At 36.2% G+C, this 19,423-nt stretch overlaps 1 protein-coding gene across 2 annotated transcripts; it reads right to left on the bottom strand.

Annotated features, from left to right (window-relative positions):
* Nucleotides 1-5,888: 5,888 nt before the first annotated feature.
* Nucleotides 5,889-18,192, bottom strand: LOC129276149 (histamine N-methyltransferase A-like). Of its 2 annotated transcripts, none has more exons than XM_054912578.2 (4): nucleotides 16,431-18,192; nucleotides 14,579-14,896; nucleotides 11,667-11,808; nucleotides 5,889-8,380 (listed from the first exon to the last, which is right to left on the bottom strand). In XM_054912578.2, exons 1-4 carry the CDS (start codon nucleotides 16,672-16,674, stop codon nucleotides 8,164-8,166), a joined length of 921 nt encoding a protein of 306 aa, XP_054768553.2. In that variant the 5' UTR covers nucleotides 16,675-18,192; the 3' UTR covers nucleotides 5,889-8,163. The 2 variants fall into 2 exon arrangements, with proteins under 2 accessions (XP_054768553.2, XP_063965646.1); XM_064109576.1 differs by having other exon boundaries at nucleotides 14,732-14,896.
* Between the last annotated feature and the right edge of the window lie 1,231 nt (nucleotides 18,193-19,423).

Below are 19,423 nucleotides of genomic sequence, written 5' to 3'. Positions count from 1 at the left end.
TGACACCTTTCTGTCTACTTACTGTCTTTCTTCATATTTTATTGTTTATTCGTACCTGCTTTATTTACATTTTTTTCTTTCTTTATTTTGTGCACGTGTCTCGAAATAATTATCAGCCATTGCGTATAAAATGCCTATTTCGCGCAATGCGCCAGAAACAGTGTACGCACAGCGCCCATGATATTCTCTTGACATAAGGAACGCTTCTATTGGTTAAACTGCCAATATAAAGCGCATTTTGATTGGTAATATCCTAAAAATGGGCGTGTTGAAGATAAGAAGGAGGCAGTCCTTACAAAGATAAGAACGCGTTAAGAAGATTTTCAGAATACCGATTTGCAATGATTTTAGCGTCTTCTTATCTCAATGAGATAAGATAAAAGATAAGAACAAAGATAAGAACGTTTTCAGAATACCACCCCAGGCGTCATTTGTCTTCAACACACCAGGGTATATTTATCAATGCATGGGTATATCAAATATGAAGTAAATGTATATATACTGTAAACAGGCCATAGGCATGAATTTTTGTAGAGTATATATATATTTATATATATGTGTGTGGGGGGTGTGAGGGTGTATATATATTCATGGTTTATTTATTTATTTATTTAAAATAACGTTTATACACATACTGCAGTCAATGTCTGAGTTTTAGTATTGGTTTTATAGATGAATACCATGAATAGTGACTGAATTGTATTGTTAATAATTATGTTAATAAAATAACTTCTTCGCAATATATATGTAGGTGAATGTGAGATTCTGTAAAACTGAATGTAAGTGTTCTTTGCGCTTTCATTTAGCTGACGCATTTTAAATTCATGCTCAATGTGTCTAATCTGTATTGTTTGTTCTGATTTTTTTTTTGGAGGGGGGGGGGTTGTTTCGGCCTGCTTATCCCAATTAACCAAAAGATAATTTAGACGTTACTTATTAAGAACAGTTTACAATGAAGTGTTTCTTACCGCTGGCGGATAACAAGCTTTGATATTCCGACACAACCATGATAGAAACGGGCATACTATCTTGTAGACCATGGTCTACAAGATAGTAGAGCCCCTGCGGGGGCCCGTTTCAAATAGAGTTACAACTATTGTAACTTTGCTATTATTGTAACTGCCATGGTAACCTTGAACGTGGTTGGCCCGCGTTGCCATGGTAGTTGCCATGATTTATGAAACGGAATCCAGATTTTCTTTACAAAAAAATTACAAGGAAAACAAGAAGACTAAACGCCCCAACAAGGGAGTCACTCACCCACTCGACTTGCACATTCTAGAGATTCTAGACCGAGCAGATGGTCAGCCATTCATAAGCGGTTACTTAGCTTTAAGTAAGAAAAACAACAACTCATAATTCTATATTTATATATGATGTACTATCTGGTGATAAACGGGAAGTCACCACCCTCAGCCCCCCCCCCCCCCCCCCCCCGGTTTGATATTCGATATACGGAATTGCTTTGCTGTCTACTGAAGCTTCCAGAGATACGTTATCTCGCCAAATCGAGATATGAAATGTTGTATGCCTTGTAAGGGTTACTTGACAAAGTGTAAATCCCCTAGAAGCTTAATAGCTCTAATGTTATTTTTCAAGCTATTATTGAAAATCTCAACAAACAAAAAATGTATTTTATTATACACCAACATAAAAATATATATCATACACAACAAGCCCCCTCATTAAAACGCACACCCCCACCCACACCCTCACATACACACCCTAATACACACTACTGAGCCAGCATTTGGAGAGCAGGGGTGCAGAGCGCATGCGCTTTTCAGGCTTGTGAACACTGTCCGTCCTCATTCTTTGAAATAAATCCTGGCACATACAAATGCATTGAAAATGCAAGTCAAATCACAGTAAAAACCTGGGAGGTCTTTGTCGAATATTGGTGAATCAGAAGAGAAGTTTCTTCCCACGTTTCGGAGCTGACAGAGATTGCAAATGTAGTTTGTCCCGAGTCACGGACGAAACTGCTGTTTCGATTCACCGACCATCGACTAAGACTACATTTAATGAAGCGCATTTAATTGCCAATACATTTTCTACGTTCAAGAAAGCGTTTGCGTAGCTGCTGCAAAAACTCCCTAATATTTTATCCTGATGGAAACAGGATTGTTAATTACACAGCGTGTCATATAGTGTTAACATCTACACACTGATAAAATGCGCAGATTAAGCTCAGTGGCCCGCAGGCCTTTTCTGAAGTCGGGTTAGATTCAAACTCTGGTTTAAAGTTGCGGCTTAACTATGGAAAGCAAATTGTGACATAAATCTCCAATAGTACAAGTTCAGTGTATCAGCTAATTTGACTCTCAAATCATTCTTAACTGTCTCGGAAAGATTAATAAGATAAATGTCTTCACCATAAAAGAATTAAGGAAGAGCACAGTAAACATAAGAAATATGCAATGTAAACAATTTTTTTGAAATTTTTGGCTTCCCATAATTTTAGCATAAAGTTAGACCATGGTTAACGTTTAACCCGACTTAAGAATACGGGCCTTTGAATCTCATATTCACAGAGTCATGTGAACACACTGGCCCGTATTCTGATAGCAGGTTTAAAGTTGTGGTTTAAGTATGGGAAGCCAAGAGTATCAAAATTTTTATAAAGTTGTATGTTTCCTATGTTTACTGTGCTCTTTCCTGATTCATCGATGGTGAAGACAATCATCTATTTATACTTCCTAGACAATTATGAATAATTTGAGAGCCAAATGAGCTGAAGTATGATATCTCTACTGTTAGTGATTTATGTAACAATTTGCTATCCATACTTAAACCAGAACTTTAAACCTGGGTTTAAGTTAAACCTGCTATCAGAATACGGGCCACTGTGGACATTCTGGATGTGGGCCATAGAGTTAAATAGTGTTTAGGTTTATATAACTCTATGATGTGGGCACTGTGGACGCACAGATCACGAGTCACCCAAAATCTGCAAGTCGTCACTCTGCCCCCTCAGTTACGCTAGTAATGCCGGAGAGGGAAGGGGGTGTCGAGAGCTTTTACCCATCGCTTTAAAAGGGAAGTTCACAATGACGAAAATTTGGTTTGACGAAAAAGCAGAAAACTTTGAGGAAATATTTGGGGTAGGTTAGTTTTAATACACGACGATAAGTTAGGAGAGTATTGGCTAACTAGATTTAATGAAATTCTGTCAAAGTATAAATAGGGTTTTTGTGACGTCACAGACGAGCGGCTCCTACATTTTGTCGTATCATAATTCATATTTGTAAATTCCACTCACATATCTAAGTCCTTCTATATTTTTCATGTTCCATAAAAAAGTGAGTATATCGAATTCATACTACATGATAGGCCTAGGAAAGAACTGCTTACATATGACGTCAGATATTCAAATCTTTAAAAAAATCATATCTCTCTTATTCTTCGATGAATTTTCATCGAACCTGCATTAATATTTTCTCCCAATATTTCTGCTCTTACTAGATCAAACACATCGTCATGATGAACTTTCTCTATTTCAAAGCAAATGAAAATACGAGTGACGGTATCTTAAGCATGCACGTGCCGAAATTACTTTATGTATTGAACGCATAAACATGATAAAGGGGGGGGGGAAATCATTTCGAACCACTGTGGTCTCAGCTGTGTCTACAAAGAGCAATAACCTAACAGATATCGATACCCCCTTTTAGTTATTCGTGATACTATGTGATTTTGGAGACTGCTCCTTAAAGAAACCTGATATGTACAATACGTGCATTTTTCATACTGACAATTTATTCAGACACTCTCGCCTGTCCAAATGAATAAAAAAATTCTTAATAGTCATATAGTGATATGCATTTAGTGTGTCGGGTGAAGCATTCAAAACAGTGAGGGGAAGTCTTATCTTACATCGATATTATTGATTTTTTTTTTCTTCACTTTCCACAAATATCACACTTCTTGGGCCCTATTCAACTCTGCGCGAAAACCAACAACAAAACTATACCGATAATGCTTAATTCGAAAATTAAACACGGATCTCACAATGCGTTTCAATTTGCAGAGTTATTATACGATAAATCCTTTCCATAAAAAAAAAATCAGACCTCTTTCAGACATATGTTGCCCCTATCAGAATAAAAATGGCGCTGCCCGTGACCACTATGCATATTTTGGAGTTCAATATAATGCCCAGAAGATATCCTTTCACCAATACCACAGGTTTACAGAACAATCATTCTTTTGTAGAACTACATGCGTAATATACACATTTCCGTATTTTTTAATAAAGCAAGAACATTATCTACAGTTTCATAAATTTGGAATTCCATTGTCCAAAAGAAAATAAAAACTACAACAGAAATGTATTCCAGGCCTCGTGTCGCTTCGTAAAAATATAGATTCATCTGTCCTAAATACATATTTTAATTTCCGCCCTACCTCGTACACAATAGTCATGTCTTTTCATAAATTCATGATTATTATGTGTGGTGGCATGCTTCTGTATCTCTAGCATTTATCTAGTTTGCCTCGCTTTAATTACTTGCAAGCATGCAAGCGATAGGTTATTTTAAGGTATTCCATGTAACCACGTACTCGGAATTTTCCAAGAGCTTGCAAGATTATGTTTTCTCCTTTTGGAAAGGAAACGGAAGAACTGTGTAATGGAAATGATACATTAAACGGAGCCATTGTCATCACAATCATGATATTAAACCTGATTTCATTACTGGGCTGTCGACTTTCATATCAACGTTATTCTCAAACATTCGCAAGAGAGTGGAATACTGTCATTGCTTTACTTTGGCGTGTACCATATTCCCGGGGGCGGTTTCATAAAGCTCTTTGTATGTAAAACCAGTTTGATATTTATTCCTATTTCATCATATCAAGAAATGCAACGTTTAGAATCAATTGTTGAAATCATTTCTTGAAATCAATAATTCTTAATAACGAGAATTCAATTCTTAATATCGAGAAATCAATTCGTGATATCAGAAATTTATTTTTTATCTCGATGTGGAATTTTTTATAACACGAATTGATTTCTTGATATCAATATATCAAATATTGTTTTTTACAATTAACAAATGCGATTTTTATAAATCAAGAATTCATTTCATGAAATCAAGAATTCCATTTCTTTAATATCAGGAATTGTATATCAAGGGTTCTACTTCTTGATATCAAAATACTTTCTTGATATGAAGAAATAGCTTACATGCAATCAAGAATCTATTTCTTGCTATCAAAAATTCAAATATTGGTATCAAGAAATTATATTCTACAGTGAATAAATGGGAATATCTTGACATCAATAATTTCCTTTCTTGATATCAATAATTGCATATCTTGATATCACGAAAGCCATTCTAAATTTCAAATCCATTCCTGATTTCAAAATCCATTCTTGATATCAAAATCCATTCTTGATTTCAAAATCCATTCTTAATTTCAAAATCCATCCTTAATTTCAAAATCCATTCTTAATTTCAAGATCCATTCTGGATTTCAAAATCCATTCTTGATTTCAAAATCAACTCTTAATTTCAAAATCCATTTTTTTATTTAAAAATCCATTCTTAATTTCAAAATCCATTCTTAATTTTAAAATCCATTCTTAATTTCAAAATCCATTCTTGATTACAAAATCAACTCTTGATTTCAAGATCCATCATTGATTTCAAAATCCAATCTTGATTCAAAAATCAATTTTTTTATTTCAAAATACATTCTTGATATCAAGAAATCTCAATAAATATTTAAATAAATATAGTCGTAAATTTTAGTCTACATGTATGCTTTTTTAATCTGACATTTCTCACACTCCCACCTCTTTTTCTCTTCAACTCTCCCTCTCTCTCCTTGATCACTCTTATTTGTATTGTTTTTCGTTTCATTTTATCTTTTTTTTTCATCTCCTTTCTTTGTCCTACTTGTTGAACCTTCTTTTTATATACTATACATGAATTATGAACCCACACACGCGCGCCCACTCTCATCATCACATATACTGGGATATACAGTACACATACATATACGCACATACCGCAAGCAAAATATTAGGCGAAATCTGGACTAGTCTATAGATATCAAAATTGCTTTATTCTCTCAGTGAAACCAATCAAACCATACATATATGATTATAACATGGGATTGCAAAGTGAATATTTTACAAAATGTTGCAAACACTTTCTCGTATCAACATGCTGTGATCTAGTGATTCAAGGAATATACTTGACGGAACATCTAACTTATATTGCTTTTGTATGGGGTGCATTAAATGCAACAAAAATGTATGCATTTCTCGCATTCAAAGTCTCTTATCTGCTGATTTAAGGAATATGCTTGACGGAACATTTAACTTGTTTAATATTGCTTTTTTGTATGGAGTGCATTAAATGCAACAATACTTTGCCTTCCTTGATGGCTATTAACATTGGAACACTTTTGTTGAGAATGATTCGTTTATTCATGTATTCATTGATTCATATTTCTTTTAGCTCATGTTAGAGTATGACAGATTTTAGTAAAAAGTTCTGTTTTTCCTTGAAAAAAGTCTGATCAAGTCAACTTACTTTATTATAAGAGAGATGTATCGTACACACATGTATGAAAATATGAAATAATTATCATGTCATGTAATGACATCAGCCCACCTAATCAATATTCATGACAAAGTGCACATAACTGTTTTCACAAAATATTGCTAATTCTTAAAAAGAAATTTTCAGCATGTTGCCCGGCATGTTGCTCAGTGAATTTTACTCTATTTATCTAGATAATTATTTCCAGCCTAGCCATGCGCGAGTTTTAACAAGTGTTTTGAGAAACATCATTTTGGCATATTGTTACGTAGGAGTGGCGTACAATTGCTTAATGTTGCGTAGACTTGCGTAGACCTCACCTTACGCAAACAGTGCGCAAACAAATTAAACATGTTTAATATTTTGACTTCCTCCCGGGTACCCAGTTTGCGAAGAGTTGCGTAGGCTTGCGTAGGCAAAACGAATGGCGGCGTACTGTTGCGTAGTCTCTACGTACGCAACTCTATACGCAGATCCCGGTGTGAAACCCCCTTTAGAGTTGCTTTTCGTTCACTAGTAATTTCAAATTTTGTAAAAGCTTCTTCCAAACGAAAAGCGACCCGAAGAATATAGGCCCACCGCGGCGAAGCTTCCGAACATTTATTTATAGGCAGGCAATCTGTTCTGAATTGTGTCTATTCTATTGGAATTATTGTTCTTTAACAAACTTTATTCATAACAAATATAGTGAGACCACCACATATCCACCACCTCTTTTGGAACCGACCACCGTGCGCGCATTAAAATTATTGCGTATTACAAACGATACGGGCGGGGGAGTAGTAGGCGCAGTGTCCATAGGAACGGTAAGAATCGATTTTACGAGAGAAAAAGAAGGGGAAAAGGTAAAAATATAGTAGAATTTATCAAAATTGTTTTGACTAGACCCGAACCCAGCCGAAAAACAGTTGTTCAAACCAAGAAATCGGATAGGAAACGGCATTAGAACAAATTTCCGTCGTCAATCGTCGAATCATGTGCCGGAGCTCGCAGTGGAAGTAGTGAGGCGATCATTTAGCATTTTGACGTCATAAAACTGATTTGGAAGAGTCAAAATATTTCGCTGCCGAGACAAGAATCGGCCGTAAATTTAGTGTATCGCGGGTGGTCGGTTTCAAAAGAAGGGTGCAAATGAGCAAATGTAAAATCGTCTGTTTTCTGCACAAATCAGACGAAAACTAAGTAAAACTGATAAATATTTTCACAGATACGATGCTTAGAAAATAAGGTGGTCGATAAGGGGTAGTTCCAACCATACCCGTTTCATGAAATCATATTCTCGATATTGAAACACGCAGAAATAAAAGATGAACCGTATGCGATTTGTTAGTTTGTTTCTTTCTTTCTTTGTATCTCCGTTGTTGAGTTGAAAGGGGAAGTGTAATAGCCACGTAAGAATACCTCATGATATTAAGAATGGTCTCGAATTAGTGAAATGGGTAACATTTCCCAAAAAATGAGGTTGCTTCAGAATTCGGATAATCGTGAACAAAGTGAAAACGTCGTGGCTATATTAACACTCCATGAATAGGCAAGACCCATTCATGAAATCGACCTCGAAACTCAATTACCAAAACATGTGACATGTTTCCCCCATGAATACATATCATTATTGGTTTGAATCTCTTGAAATGACCACCAAACCATCATCTCCACACGCAGTAAAAACTCCATTTTCATCGGTTAGGTTATTGCGCCAAAATTTTAAGACATCTTCTACGATATCCCGTGGTGCAACGCGCCGGAAGTAAGGTGTCATTGACGTGAAATCGAGTATCATGTTGCCATAGTCCGAGTCTTCGTCAAAAATGGATGAGCACACGTACCTGAAAAAATTGTAAGGAAGACAATTAGCAAGTATAATTCCGAAATATTTGAATCTATCTTTTTTCAATTTAAAGCTTACTAGCCACGAACTGGCGCTCGAATTATGTAAAAAGATGCCTGAACCATAAGCAAAGGGTTCTCATCATATGGTCAAAGTGCGGTTCTAGTATAGGAAGATAAAGAAAAAGAAATAAAAAGTTGTAAAGCACAATGGGAGAGTCATCACTCAAAAATGTTGTTTTCTTTTTTACAAATCAGATAAAGTATAACAGAAAAGACTACACCTCCTCTCCCACTAAGAAAAAGGGTTAGCAATTATAAAAAAACAGTCATAATTTACCAACGTGTTTCATATCTGTTAATTAACAAGGGTTAAATTGAAGAGCCAGATTGATCTGTGCACATACGACAAAATATGAAATAACTCGGATGATTGGATCAGACTACTTCTTTTTTTCTGCCGAAATCTTTGAAAACTTTCCAATTAAAGCAGAAATCTAACCCAAATAAAAAAATAGATGAAAAAGAAAAATCTGACAGGTTGAAAGGTGAAAGTTTGAACTCTTTAATTAGTATCGGACAAACAATAAGAAAGTTATGAATTTGTAAAAGTTGTAAATATTGGTAACACTGGCGTAAATCCCGGGGGGGATGGGGGGATATATCCCCCCCACTTTTCGAGGAGGGGGGGATGGCCTGTACAAACATCCCCCCCCCCCCACTTTTTACGAAATAAATGGAAAAAAATCACAAGAGATAATTGTTTTATTGGTGAAAATTCTTCCTAAAATACCGCTTAACCAATAAAACAATATTATTGAATTATAAAATACAAACAAAGAGCCAGTTCACCATTTCCAAACGAAATACTTATGTCCTTATTATAACATTGAAGAGAAACCCCCGTTTCTTCCAATTCATCAATGTTGGGGTCTTTGGGAAGGGAATAAGATGGAATGTCAATTTTTTTTTAATGTAATCTCTAATAAAACCATTAAACCATCATGGGGTAAAACAGATAATAATATTGGAGGGGTATTTGCCATATAGACATACAGTGGCGTAACTACGGGGGGCATGGGGGCACAGGAGAAAAGGGGAAGAAAGGAAGAGAAACGTAGTGGGAAAGAAGACAATATTATTCATTATAATGTTATATTATATTATAATTATGTTATGTTACATTATACATAAGAAACATTTTTATCATAATTTTATGAAACATAATTTGCCCAGGGCCTACGTCTTCATTGTTCCTGGTGCTCGCATTGTCTGTTTAACGAGATATATAATCCTGTTGTACTAAAACATCCCGTTTTCAAGTCAATATAAACCAAATATATTTCCTAGCACTTGAGTTATCGTTGTTTTATGTAGTGACATATGCTTCTTTTTCATGACTAAAAAAGTGATTGCTCCATGTTAAGGTCTTCGTATATATGAAACATTTCCTGTCCGTGATTACGTTCGCATTAGTGGATTGGTGAGATATGTCTGCTCTTAATGAATTCCTAAAATCAGTCCTTAAAATGTCCCTTCTTCTGAACTGAATATATCAAAAAAAATTTAGCTCGCGCTTCGCGCTCGCATCATTTGGTTAATGAAATACGTATGGTCCTAGTTAATTCCTACAAAGAAACCTTAGAATGCCCCACTTCAGGTCTGAATTATCTAAATGTTCGCATTGTTTAGCGAGACAGGTACATATCATGATTACACAAATTTGATTATAATATCCCTTTTTAGGTGTGAATATAAAAAAAATTCAGCTCGCGCTTCGCGCTCGCATTATTTGATCAGTGAGATACATACCCGTTTAATGACATTGTCCTTAAAATGTCTCTATTAGGTCAGTAAAACTGGCAACTGAGCGCGCTTCGCGCGCTCATTAGCGCACTCACTCGGTGATTCAACAATTTTGCTGGTGCCCCCCCCCCAATGCCGTGACCCACGATACGCCACTGTGGACATATCAATGACAATTCCTTGCATATCTAAAAACATGATTGCAAAAAAAATGCCAAAATATTTCAGTCATCCCCCCCACCCATCAACACGGATTTACGCCAGTGATTGGTAATCACTATACCCATGGAGACATCAAATTGCCCGCATATGTGATGTCATATAGCACTGATCTGAATACTATCAGATCAGTGTGTCATATGCAAGGACTACTCTTCCATGTACTCCAATACATAAATGTTTTTAGAAATGTTTTTGATTTTTTAATAAGTTTTACTTAAAATTATATTTCTCTGTCATGAGGACATAAAACAATATACTAACTGGGTTCATCACTGCCCCAGAGGAATGGGTACTAAGGAGAAAACCCATGATTATTGAGCCAGTTCGGAGTTCCATTCCGAGCATGATCAGAAGAGGGTCATTTGTACTAAAGTGACATGGCGGTTTAATATTCAATGAGATAAGCACCAACATTGATGTCTTGAGTGATTATTCATATATTCTTTTGAATTTTGTTTTTAATTAGACTGTTAGATCCACAAAAAAAAACAAGAATGCGTCCACTACGGAATGGTATTTCACAGTTGGCCAAGACATTACTATAACATGCCAAAATGTATTCAAAGTAGAAATGCAACAATTAAATATAGATGTTTATTGGTGTGCTATTCTATATAGTCACCTGGTCTATGCAATTTCTGCATCCTGCTATGTAAGGCATATTTACATAATATCTTGCTTTGAAATCTGCCTATCATAATGAAAGAATGATGAAAGGTCATTTGACTAAAATTGTCCATGAGGTAACTGTCTACTAAGTACATAGCCCATGGGAAAGATGTCCTTACCCCTTGTCATAATTTTGAATCCGTCATGCATCGCGGAGCAAAAATCTACCTCTACATCACTAGCGTACCTACGGGGGGGGGGGGCAGAGGGGGCAGTCTGCCCCCCCTGACGAGCCACAACCCATGCAAAGGACATATCCCTGCCCCCCCCCCCCCCGACGAGCTTGAAGACCTTTATTTCCCCCCCCCCCCTGACGAGCTTGAAGACCCTTTTTTTTTTTTTTTTTTTTTTGCTTGTCAATTTTTTTTCTGGTACGAAATCCTTCATTTGTGATTGAAGACTTTTTTTTTTTTTTTTTTTTGCTTGTCAAGTTTGTTTCTGGTACAAAATCCTTCATTTGTGATTGAAGACCTTTTTTTTGTTTTTGTTTCTTTTTTGCTTGTCAAATTTTTTGGCGGACGGTTTTGCCCCCCCTGTGAAAAATCCCAGGTACGCCACTGCTCTACATCCACACAAGAAAATACTAACCTCAGAGATACTCGATGAATGTCAACATTGCACCCTGTTCTCTCTGCTATGGACTTTATTTCAAGTGCCGTTGTTATTGAAAACGCCGTCCTCTTGGTTAACCATGGTTTCCCATTTAAAAGTTTCCCTAAATCATTTTTATCTGTAAAATGAAGGAATTAGTGAAGATAGATTCTTATTTATAGATTTCGACCATTCAATGACAGGGGCCGCGGAACGGTTTTCAAAGTGGGGGCTGAGCCAAAAGTGGGGGTGCTGACCATGCTAAAAATCACAATCATATGGTCATTTTTACATTTTTGTACACGGTTTTAGAAAAAAGTGGGGGGGGGGCTGAAGCCCCCCCCCCCCCAGCCCCCCGGTTCCGCGGCCCCTGAATGAATCAAAACGACAGACAATTAAGTCAAACTAAACTTCGAGGTACTATACAGAGCGTCCCAGAAAAAATGAAACCGAGATTTATCGATGATTTATCATAACTTAATCACAAATACAATAGACAAATGACCTACCATTGTAAAGCTTAGAATCTCCTCTTTCATCTGAAATTACTTAGATTATTTCTCTTTCACGCATGAGTGAGCAAAAACAATTTGAAGAGGGGATACCAAAAAGTCATTTGGCGGGGCCTATCTGAAATTAAAGAAGAAAATCACATGCCTAAAAAGTTCAATATCTGCTCTTTTATTTGATACCTCAATTAAAGAAAATGGTCAAGAAATAAGAAAGTTCTGGTTATTTGAAACAAGGCTTGATTTTCAATAATTCAAGACTCACTCGACACTCCGTTTTGTTGACGATCAGCCATGCATTAAGTCTTTTGTTACCGTGCGATAGCTTCTGTGGGAAACCGGTGAAAACACGTTTATTTAATGAAATTATGGAAATACAAGCATTGTTTCGAGGGATCATAACTTTTTTTATTTCTTGACCATTTTCTGTGATTAAGGTATCAAATCAAAGAGCAAATATTGAACTTTTTAGTCATGTGACTTTCTGTTTAAAATTCAGATACCCCCCGCCAAATGAGTTTTTTACATCCTTTCTTCGAATTGTTTTTGCTCACTCATGCATGAATGAGGAATAATCTAAGTAGTATCAGATGAAAGAGGAGATTCTAAGCTTTACGTTGGTAGGTAATTTGTCTATTGTTTTTATGATTAAGCTATGATAAATCATCGCTAAATCTCGGTTTAGTTTTTTGTGGGACGCACTGTATAGATTATACATGAACGCTAGTTATACTCCACTGGATATAATTATTTTGTATTCATTGCTCGTCGTGTCGTCAAATGAATGTGTGTGGTTTTTTTTTTCACATTAAACGTGTCATTGTTTATTCATCTAAATACCGCATGTACTAAAACATTTGCTCCGGTCTTCTTGAACAGAGGGCACAGGTTTACAGTTAGGATTGTATTAGAGTTTTTGGTTTAAAGTAACCACGAGCAGATTTTACATCGGAGCATTTAATCGTCGCAGTTGCAAATACAATACAACACAATATAAATCATCTCTTATTAATCAATCATTCATTCAATATACTTTTTGTTGCCTGTTTGCCTTTTTGTATTGGAGTATACTTAAATTATCTGTACGTCATTTTAGTGGACTAGCCTTGATAGGCCTTCGGCCTTTGCTGGTCCCTGTATCCGATATGTCGTGCTTTTCATTTGTTGTAAATTGTTATCTTTTAAATTGTATTTTGCTTTTTTATCCCTTACCTTGCCTATCTATGTTATTTTCAAATATCCTGCTGCATCATATGTTTTCATGTTGAATGCAAATAAAAGGCCATATGGGCCAATCAATCAAAAACAAAGTCGTGGAACCGTTTTTATAAAAGGCCATATGGGCCAATCAATCAAAAAAAAGTTGTGGAACCGTTTTCATAAAAGGCCATGCATATGGGCCAATCAATTAAAAAAAAGGTCGTGGAGTCGTTTTTTTTTTAAGACGCCGGATCAGAGCTGCAGTAAGCATTGTGAGTTTATCATAAACCCATTGCAGACCCCGAAGATGATTCCACATAGACTATACAATATAATATAACAGATCTTGCCTAGTCAATCTATTCAATGTCACATTTCAACTCCCCTCCGAAGCTATATTTTCTCCGAGGGAGAAAAGTTTTCCTTAATGGAATCAGCGCTGCGCGCTTCAAGCAAGTCATATTATAATCCCTCGGGAAAATATAACTCCGACAGGGAAGTGTACCAAAACTCTAGGTAGCCAATATCTATATAATGTTCAATCTCTAATTAGGTAATATCCATTGCCATAGGAAGCAAGGGGTGCTAAAGCAACCCCCTAAAATCTCCTTGGGGGTGCTTCGTGTATTAGGCAGCATCCCTAGGTATTCTGGAAGATGTGTACAAATTTGAAAATGTAACCAAAATGACCCTCATTTTGTTTTGAAACCCTTTTTTTAATTTCCTTTTATTTCTTATTTTATTTTTTATTTTTTGCTTTTCAAATTCCTCCGAACCAATTCGAACTTCGTTTTGTAATGAACCCCCCCCCTTTTTTTTTTTTGCTTTTCGAATTTCTCGGAACCAATTTGATGTCCATTTTGTCGTGAAAACCTTGTTGTTTGCTTTTCAAATTTCTCGGGACCGATTTGATCTCCATTTTGTAGCAAAAGTTTTGTTTGTTTTGTTTTTTGCTTTTCACATTTACACCAGCACCCCCCCCCCCCCATTGTTCCCAGGGCCCTGCTAATATCTGGGGAGTGTTTCATCAACATTTTTGTCCGACAAGTTGTCAGATCTGACAGTCAGATCTGACATCTTTCCTTGATTCTGATTGGCTGAGAGACACTGTTACTTTGGTAACTGTCGGATAAAACGGGACTTGTCGGATAAAACGTCTGACAAGTCCTTTCATGAAACGCTCCCCTGTTTAATACTGACCATGGACTACGGCAGCGTACACGATACCCGTGGGCTGAAGAGAGGATAACATACTCTCAACGACACAATTGGTATCTCCCGTGTAATACAGAGAATGGATGGTAGTGATGAAATCAAACTTGTAATCAGCCAATGAGCTCTCCAGAAACTCACTGTAGGTCCCCTCGAACGGACGACACGCGATGGATTTCGTGACGTCACAATCATTGAGCCTTGCACAGAACGTTTGTAGCATTCCCTTATTTGGGTCTACGGCAGTGACACGGATTGAATCGAAATAGGAAGACAGCTTCTGAAGCATGTGGAATTCATGTTTACCTGGATCGTGTGGAAGGAACAAAATATATATGACAAAAATTACACTTAAAACGCGCCTTTCGAATGACGAGACACAAAAGAAACATAATGCAACGACCTTTCGAATTTCAATTTGAAATGCAACCAAGGGTATTAGAAGGAACAGAGGAAAACGGGAAATATAGTTCTGTCTTATTACATTATCCTCCCGGATTATCCTGAGTAAGAGAGAATGGCGTTCTGGGCCAGGAATATTGCGGATATTGGGAATATGGAGCGGGTATTGCGGACATAGAGTAAAACTTCACAAAAGACGTTAGCGAGCCCCAAAATGATATTTTTAATTTACATATCTATTTAAGTTTTGAACAGATTTTAACATAATTTAATAAAATGATATATTTCACTGTTTCCATTTCCTTATCTTTCATTTTTCCTTTTTTTTTTCTTGGTCGTGAAACTGTTGGCGATTTTGGCCCCAAGCCCCTATTGGCGGAGCAAGTAAGAATAAAAAAAGGGGGAAAGAAACAAAAAGAATAAGAAGGGGAAAGAAAGGAGGAAAAAGAAGAGCAAAATAAGAGAAGGGAGACGAGTGAATAAAATAAGGTCAGGGAAAGACTTGGAAAATGATTTAAAAATATATATTTCATGTCACTTTATTGAATTTTCGCTCGCGCTTCGCGCTCGCATACCCTGTTCGATGAAATACATATCTTGCTCAATAGGCTGATATGTAGCTTAAAATATCAAGTTTTGAAGTCAATATACAAAACATATTTCAGCTCGGACATCGAGTTTTTATTATTTTGTTTGATTTACAAATTGATCTTTTTAAAGTGCTCTGTAAAATGTCCGTTTTATGGTGTGAATTCATATCATTTGCAGCTTTTTGCGCTGTACGCTCGCATTATTCGATTTGCCAAGTAGGCCTACATATTGTCTTTGTTTATTCCATAAGATTTTTTATATATTAATTCTATAACAAACTACTTAAAATCCCCCTTTTATGACAGTTTATCAAAAAAATTGTCTCGAGATTTGCGCTCGCATTAAGAGTTAAAAATATATCAACTCATAAATCCTATTCATGATTACAAAAGTGATTAAAATATCCAGTTTTTAGGCCTCAAATGTCAACAAATTTCACTCACTCATCAGGCTTAATACATAAATAAATATGGTAATAAAATTTTCATTAATTCCTAATAACTAAATTATCCCTTTTTCAGAGAGAAATATCGACAAGTTTCATGATTTACAAAAAAAATGAATAGAGTGTCCCATTTTTAGGTCTGAAATCTCTTTTTTTTTCTGCTCGCGCTTCGCGCTCGCATGAATTGTTTAGTTTAAAAACTAGACCGTTTATTTCAAAAAGTGCTTAGAATATAATTTTTTAGGTCGGAATGATTCACTAACTCTCGACAAAGACTGCTTTGTTATGACGGGCACTTGGCAATACATTCTCTGTGTTCCCGAAGGCGTCTTGCGTCGTAGAAGCGAACAGTTTTTAGGCTCCCTAAGAAACTAAACAAAAAGAGTGGTGAGTGCTACCCACCTTCTCCGAGACCAACAGCCAACATGTTGAATACTCGATTTTTAGCGCTTCCAACAGGGCCGATTAGACGTCCCATAACACCGGAGTCGAAATATCCCGTGACGGCATCGAACTGAAACCCTTTCTGGAAAAAGGTTGGTGAAAGCGCCAAAAAGATTTCTCGGTATCTTTCATGGTTTTCAGGCAAGGAGGGTATGTCTTCCATTGCCTTAAACCACCTGTCGGCGGTGCTGGGATCTACCATTTTGATCTCCTTTGGTTTCCACGGTCAGTATGTTTAGTGCCGACTGTGCAGTTATTTGTGCAAATATTTACATACGTGGCATGTTGATATGGTGGTGACGAGATAACACTGAACAAGGGTCGAGTAAGTGGTATACAGGCTGTGACGGGTGCACACAGGAAGGTCAAGTCCATATACCGTTGAAAAGTTGGTTTGAACAACTAAAGACAAATTAAACGAGCAAAGTGGTTGACAATTTGCTAAAAATCGGATTCGAAATAAAAAAAAGTTATCACTTTTTTAAAATTCTGCTCATTCTATCAAAACAAATAGACCTATGTGTACATCATGGTGATAATTATGCAAATGAAAGAATCGATTTTCTTTTGTACTTTGTTTTACGAATAATATGAATAATTCACGTTTTAGCAGATTTGACAATAAGAAAGCCGTCCAGTGAATCGCAATATATTAGGAGAAATGTTATTCGACATGTTCAGGAGGTAGAAACAAGCCTCGTCAATATTTATGAAAAAAAGAAACAAATCCAGTACTTCTAATTTTCATAACAGCAAAACAAAATGAATAGTGAGTGGGTGACGTCATCGATTCCCTCATTTGCATACAGATCAGAAGGTTCATATTAACTGTTTTGTGAAATTTAGCGAATGTCTAACATTTTATACATTATTTCACATTTGACATTGGTGAAATTTTCAGAGAGCGATATTCAATTCAATTAAGGTTATATTTCTCTCTGCATAAAATGAACATGATAAAATACATGAGGAACAAAGAATATTTAACATCAAAGACATAAGTTTACAAGAAAAAATGGCATTGGGATGGAAGCAGCCATATAAGCAGGAGAGAATTTCCTTACAATAAGGTCGACCAAAATTACTTTTAAAATAATAACAATTATATACAAAATATACAAAACAATTAGAAAACATTACCAAGACATAGACACACAAGTGGTATGATTTACTTTCTAAAGTTACGTTTGAAAATATAAAATGAACAAGAAGTTTTCAAACTAACCGGCAATTCCAAAGTACTGTGCGACGAAAGAAAAAAAATATGCGATAGGCAAGTTCTTATTTTAGGAAAGTGAAAGTTTGCAGCATTTCTAGTAGGATACTCATGATTATTACAATTAGATTTAAAATAGTTCATTAAAAACGATGGTAAAAATCCTTTACAACATAGATACATAAAAAGTCCCATTTCATATTTGTACATATCGTGAATGAAAAATAAGAATGGGCATAAAAGGGGAGTTGTTTATAATTCTGACTGCACCTTTTTGAAGTTTTATCGGTAATATCGGTATTGTGATTATATTATTCAACAGATGTTTGTACATCCCTCTAAAAAACACACACATCTTTCAGCGCAGTTCTTCACTCGAATCGGTTTCTTGAAACCAAACAATAATTATATCAAGATACCTCATTTCAGGGGCGGATCCAGGATTTTCCAAAAGGGGGAGGGCAGATTTCAAATTTTTCGGAGGAAAATGTTGACAAGCCCCCCCCCCCCAAAAAAAAAAAAGATTTTCAACCACAAATTAAAGGTATTTCGGCCCCGAAAAAATTGACCCCCCCCCCAAAAAAAAAGGTCTTCAATTTTTAAAGAGGGGGCACACCTCTGTTTTAATGGCATTTTTACATTTAACATTTTTACACGTGCCCCCTGTGCCCCCTGTGCCCCCTGGATCCGCGCCTGTCTCATTTCATAAAGCACTCTTTCCCAAGGAAGCTGCAAACAATACGACCATGAGGAGTATATTCACTTCTGTTTGATACTGTTAATAAATTTTTCCAATATGCATTTCTAAATTTTCACTCCGCTCGATAAAAAAAAATGTGCAATTCAAAATTACTCCTTGGTTTAACGCACAAGTTTATACCATGATATAGACCACATTTCGAAACTTGCGTCAAAAGTAATTCTTCTACGTTTTGAATCCACAAGGTTGATTTAATATAATGTTTAATCATATTTCCAAGCCCTTTGAATAATGTATATATACTTTTGTTCACCTAGAGGTTGCACACCGTTTTATGCGTTACCGGTAAATAGCAGCGTTCCCCTTTTTGAACAAGAAACATAATTATCTCCGATAGGATGTATTCGGGTTGTTGTATAGCGGATGTGGCTTGCCTTTTAACAGTTCAAACAATATATTCTAGGTCAGGGAAAGTGTGCGCGGCACGCAATCTAAACATAGCCCGAACACACAATATGCGAACATTCTTTTTCCTTCCTTGCATTACCCCTCCCGATCTAGTTTCAATAATATGGCATGCATTATTTTGATTTATCTGAGAATGGAGGAAGCTATTCTCGATCGTAAATTGCCAATTCGTCTACTAGCTGCCAACTCGTCCACTCACCACATGGACCGCTTTCATTTAGTCTCATCATTACACTAAACGGAATGGCATTAGACTCCTTCCGTCCATCAACATTTCGTCTAACAACCATTTGTTCCAATAACCATTTAGTCCAATCATCACTTCGTCTAATCACCATTTCCTCTATGACCATTTCGTCTCATAACCAGTTGGTCTAATATCCATTTCATTTTCATTCATTTTGCACAATTAACACTTAGTCCAATTAGACCAAATGGTATATGGACTAAATGGCAATTGTTGAATTGGACCAACTGGTTATTAGACGAAATGGTGAGTGGGCAAAGTGGCAATTAGACCATGTGGATAGTGGACGAACTGATGGTAAACCACATGATAGTAGACGA

Source organism: Lytechinus pictus, chromosome 14 (genome assembly GCF_037042905.1).
Source record: "Lytechinus pictus isolate F3 Inbred chromosome 14, Lp3.0, whole genome shotgun sequence".
Lineage (NCBI taxonomy): Eukaryota > Metazoa > Echinodermata > Echinoidea > Temnopleuroida > Toxopneustidae > Lytechinus > Lytechinus pictus.
This window is presented reverse-complemented; position numbering and strand designations above follow the sequence as displayed.

Excerpts from the sequence above, each read along its gene's own strand:
- LOC129276149 (XM_054912578.2), bottom strand. The coding sequence starts at position 16,674 with ATGGTAGATCCCAGCACCGCCGACAGGTGGTTTAAGGCAATGGAAGAC. Across the intron at positions 14,897-16,430 it reads GGCTGTTGGTCTCGGAGAAG|GTAAACATGAATTCCACATG; the intron begins GTGGGTAGCACT and ends CACACGATCCAG. Across the intron at positions 11,809-14,578 it reads GTACGCTGCCGTAGTCCATG|ATAAAAATGATTTAGGGAAA; the intron begins GTCAGTATTAAA and ends TTCATTTTACAG.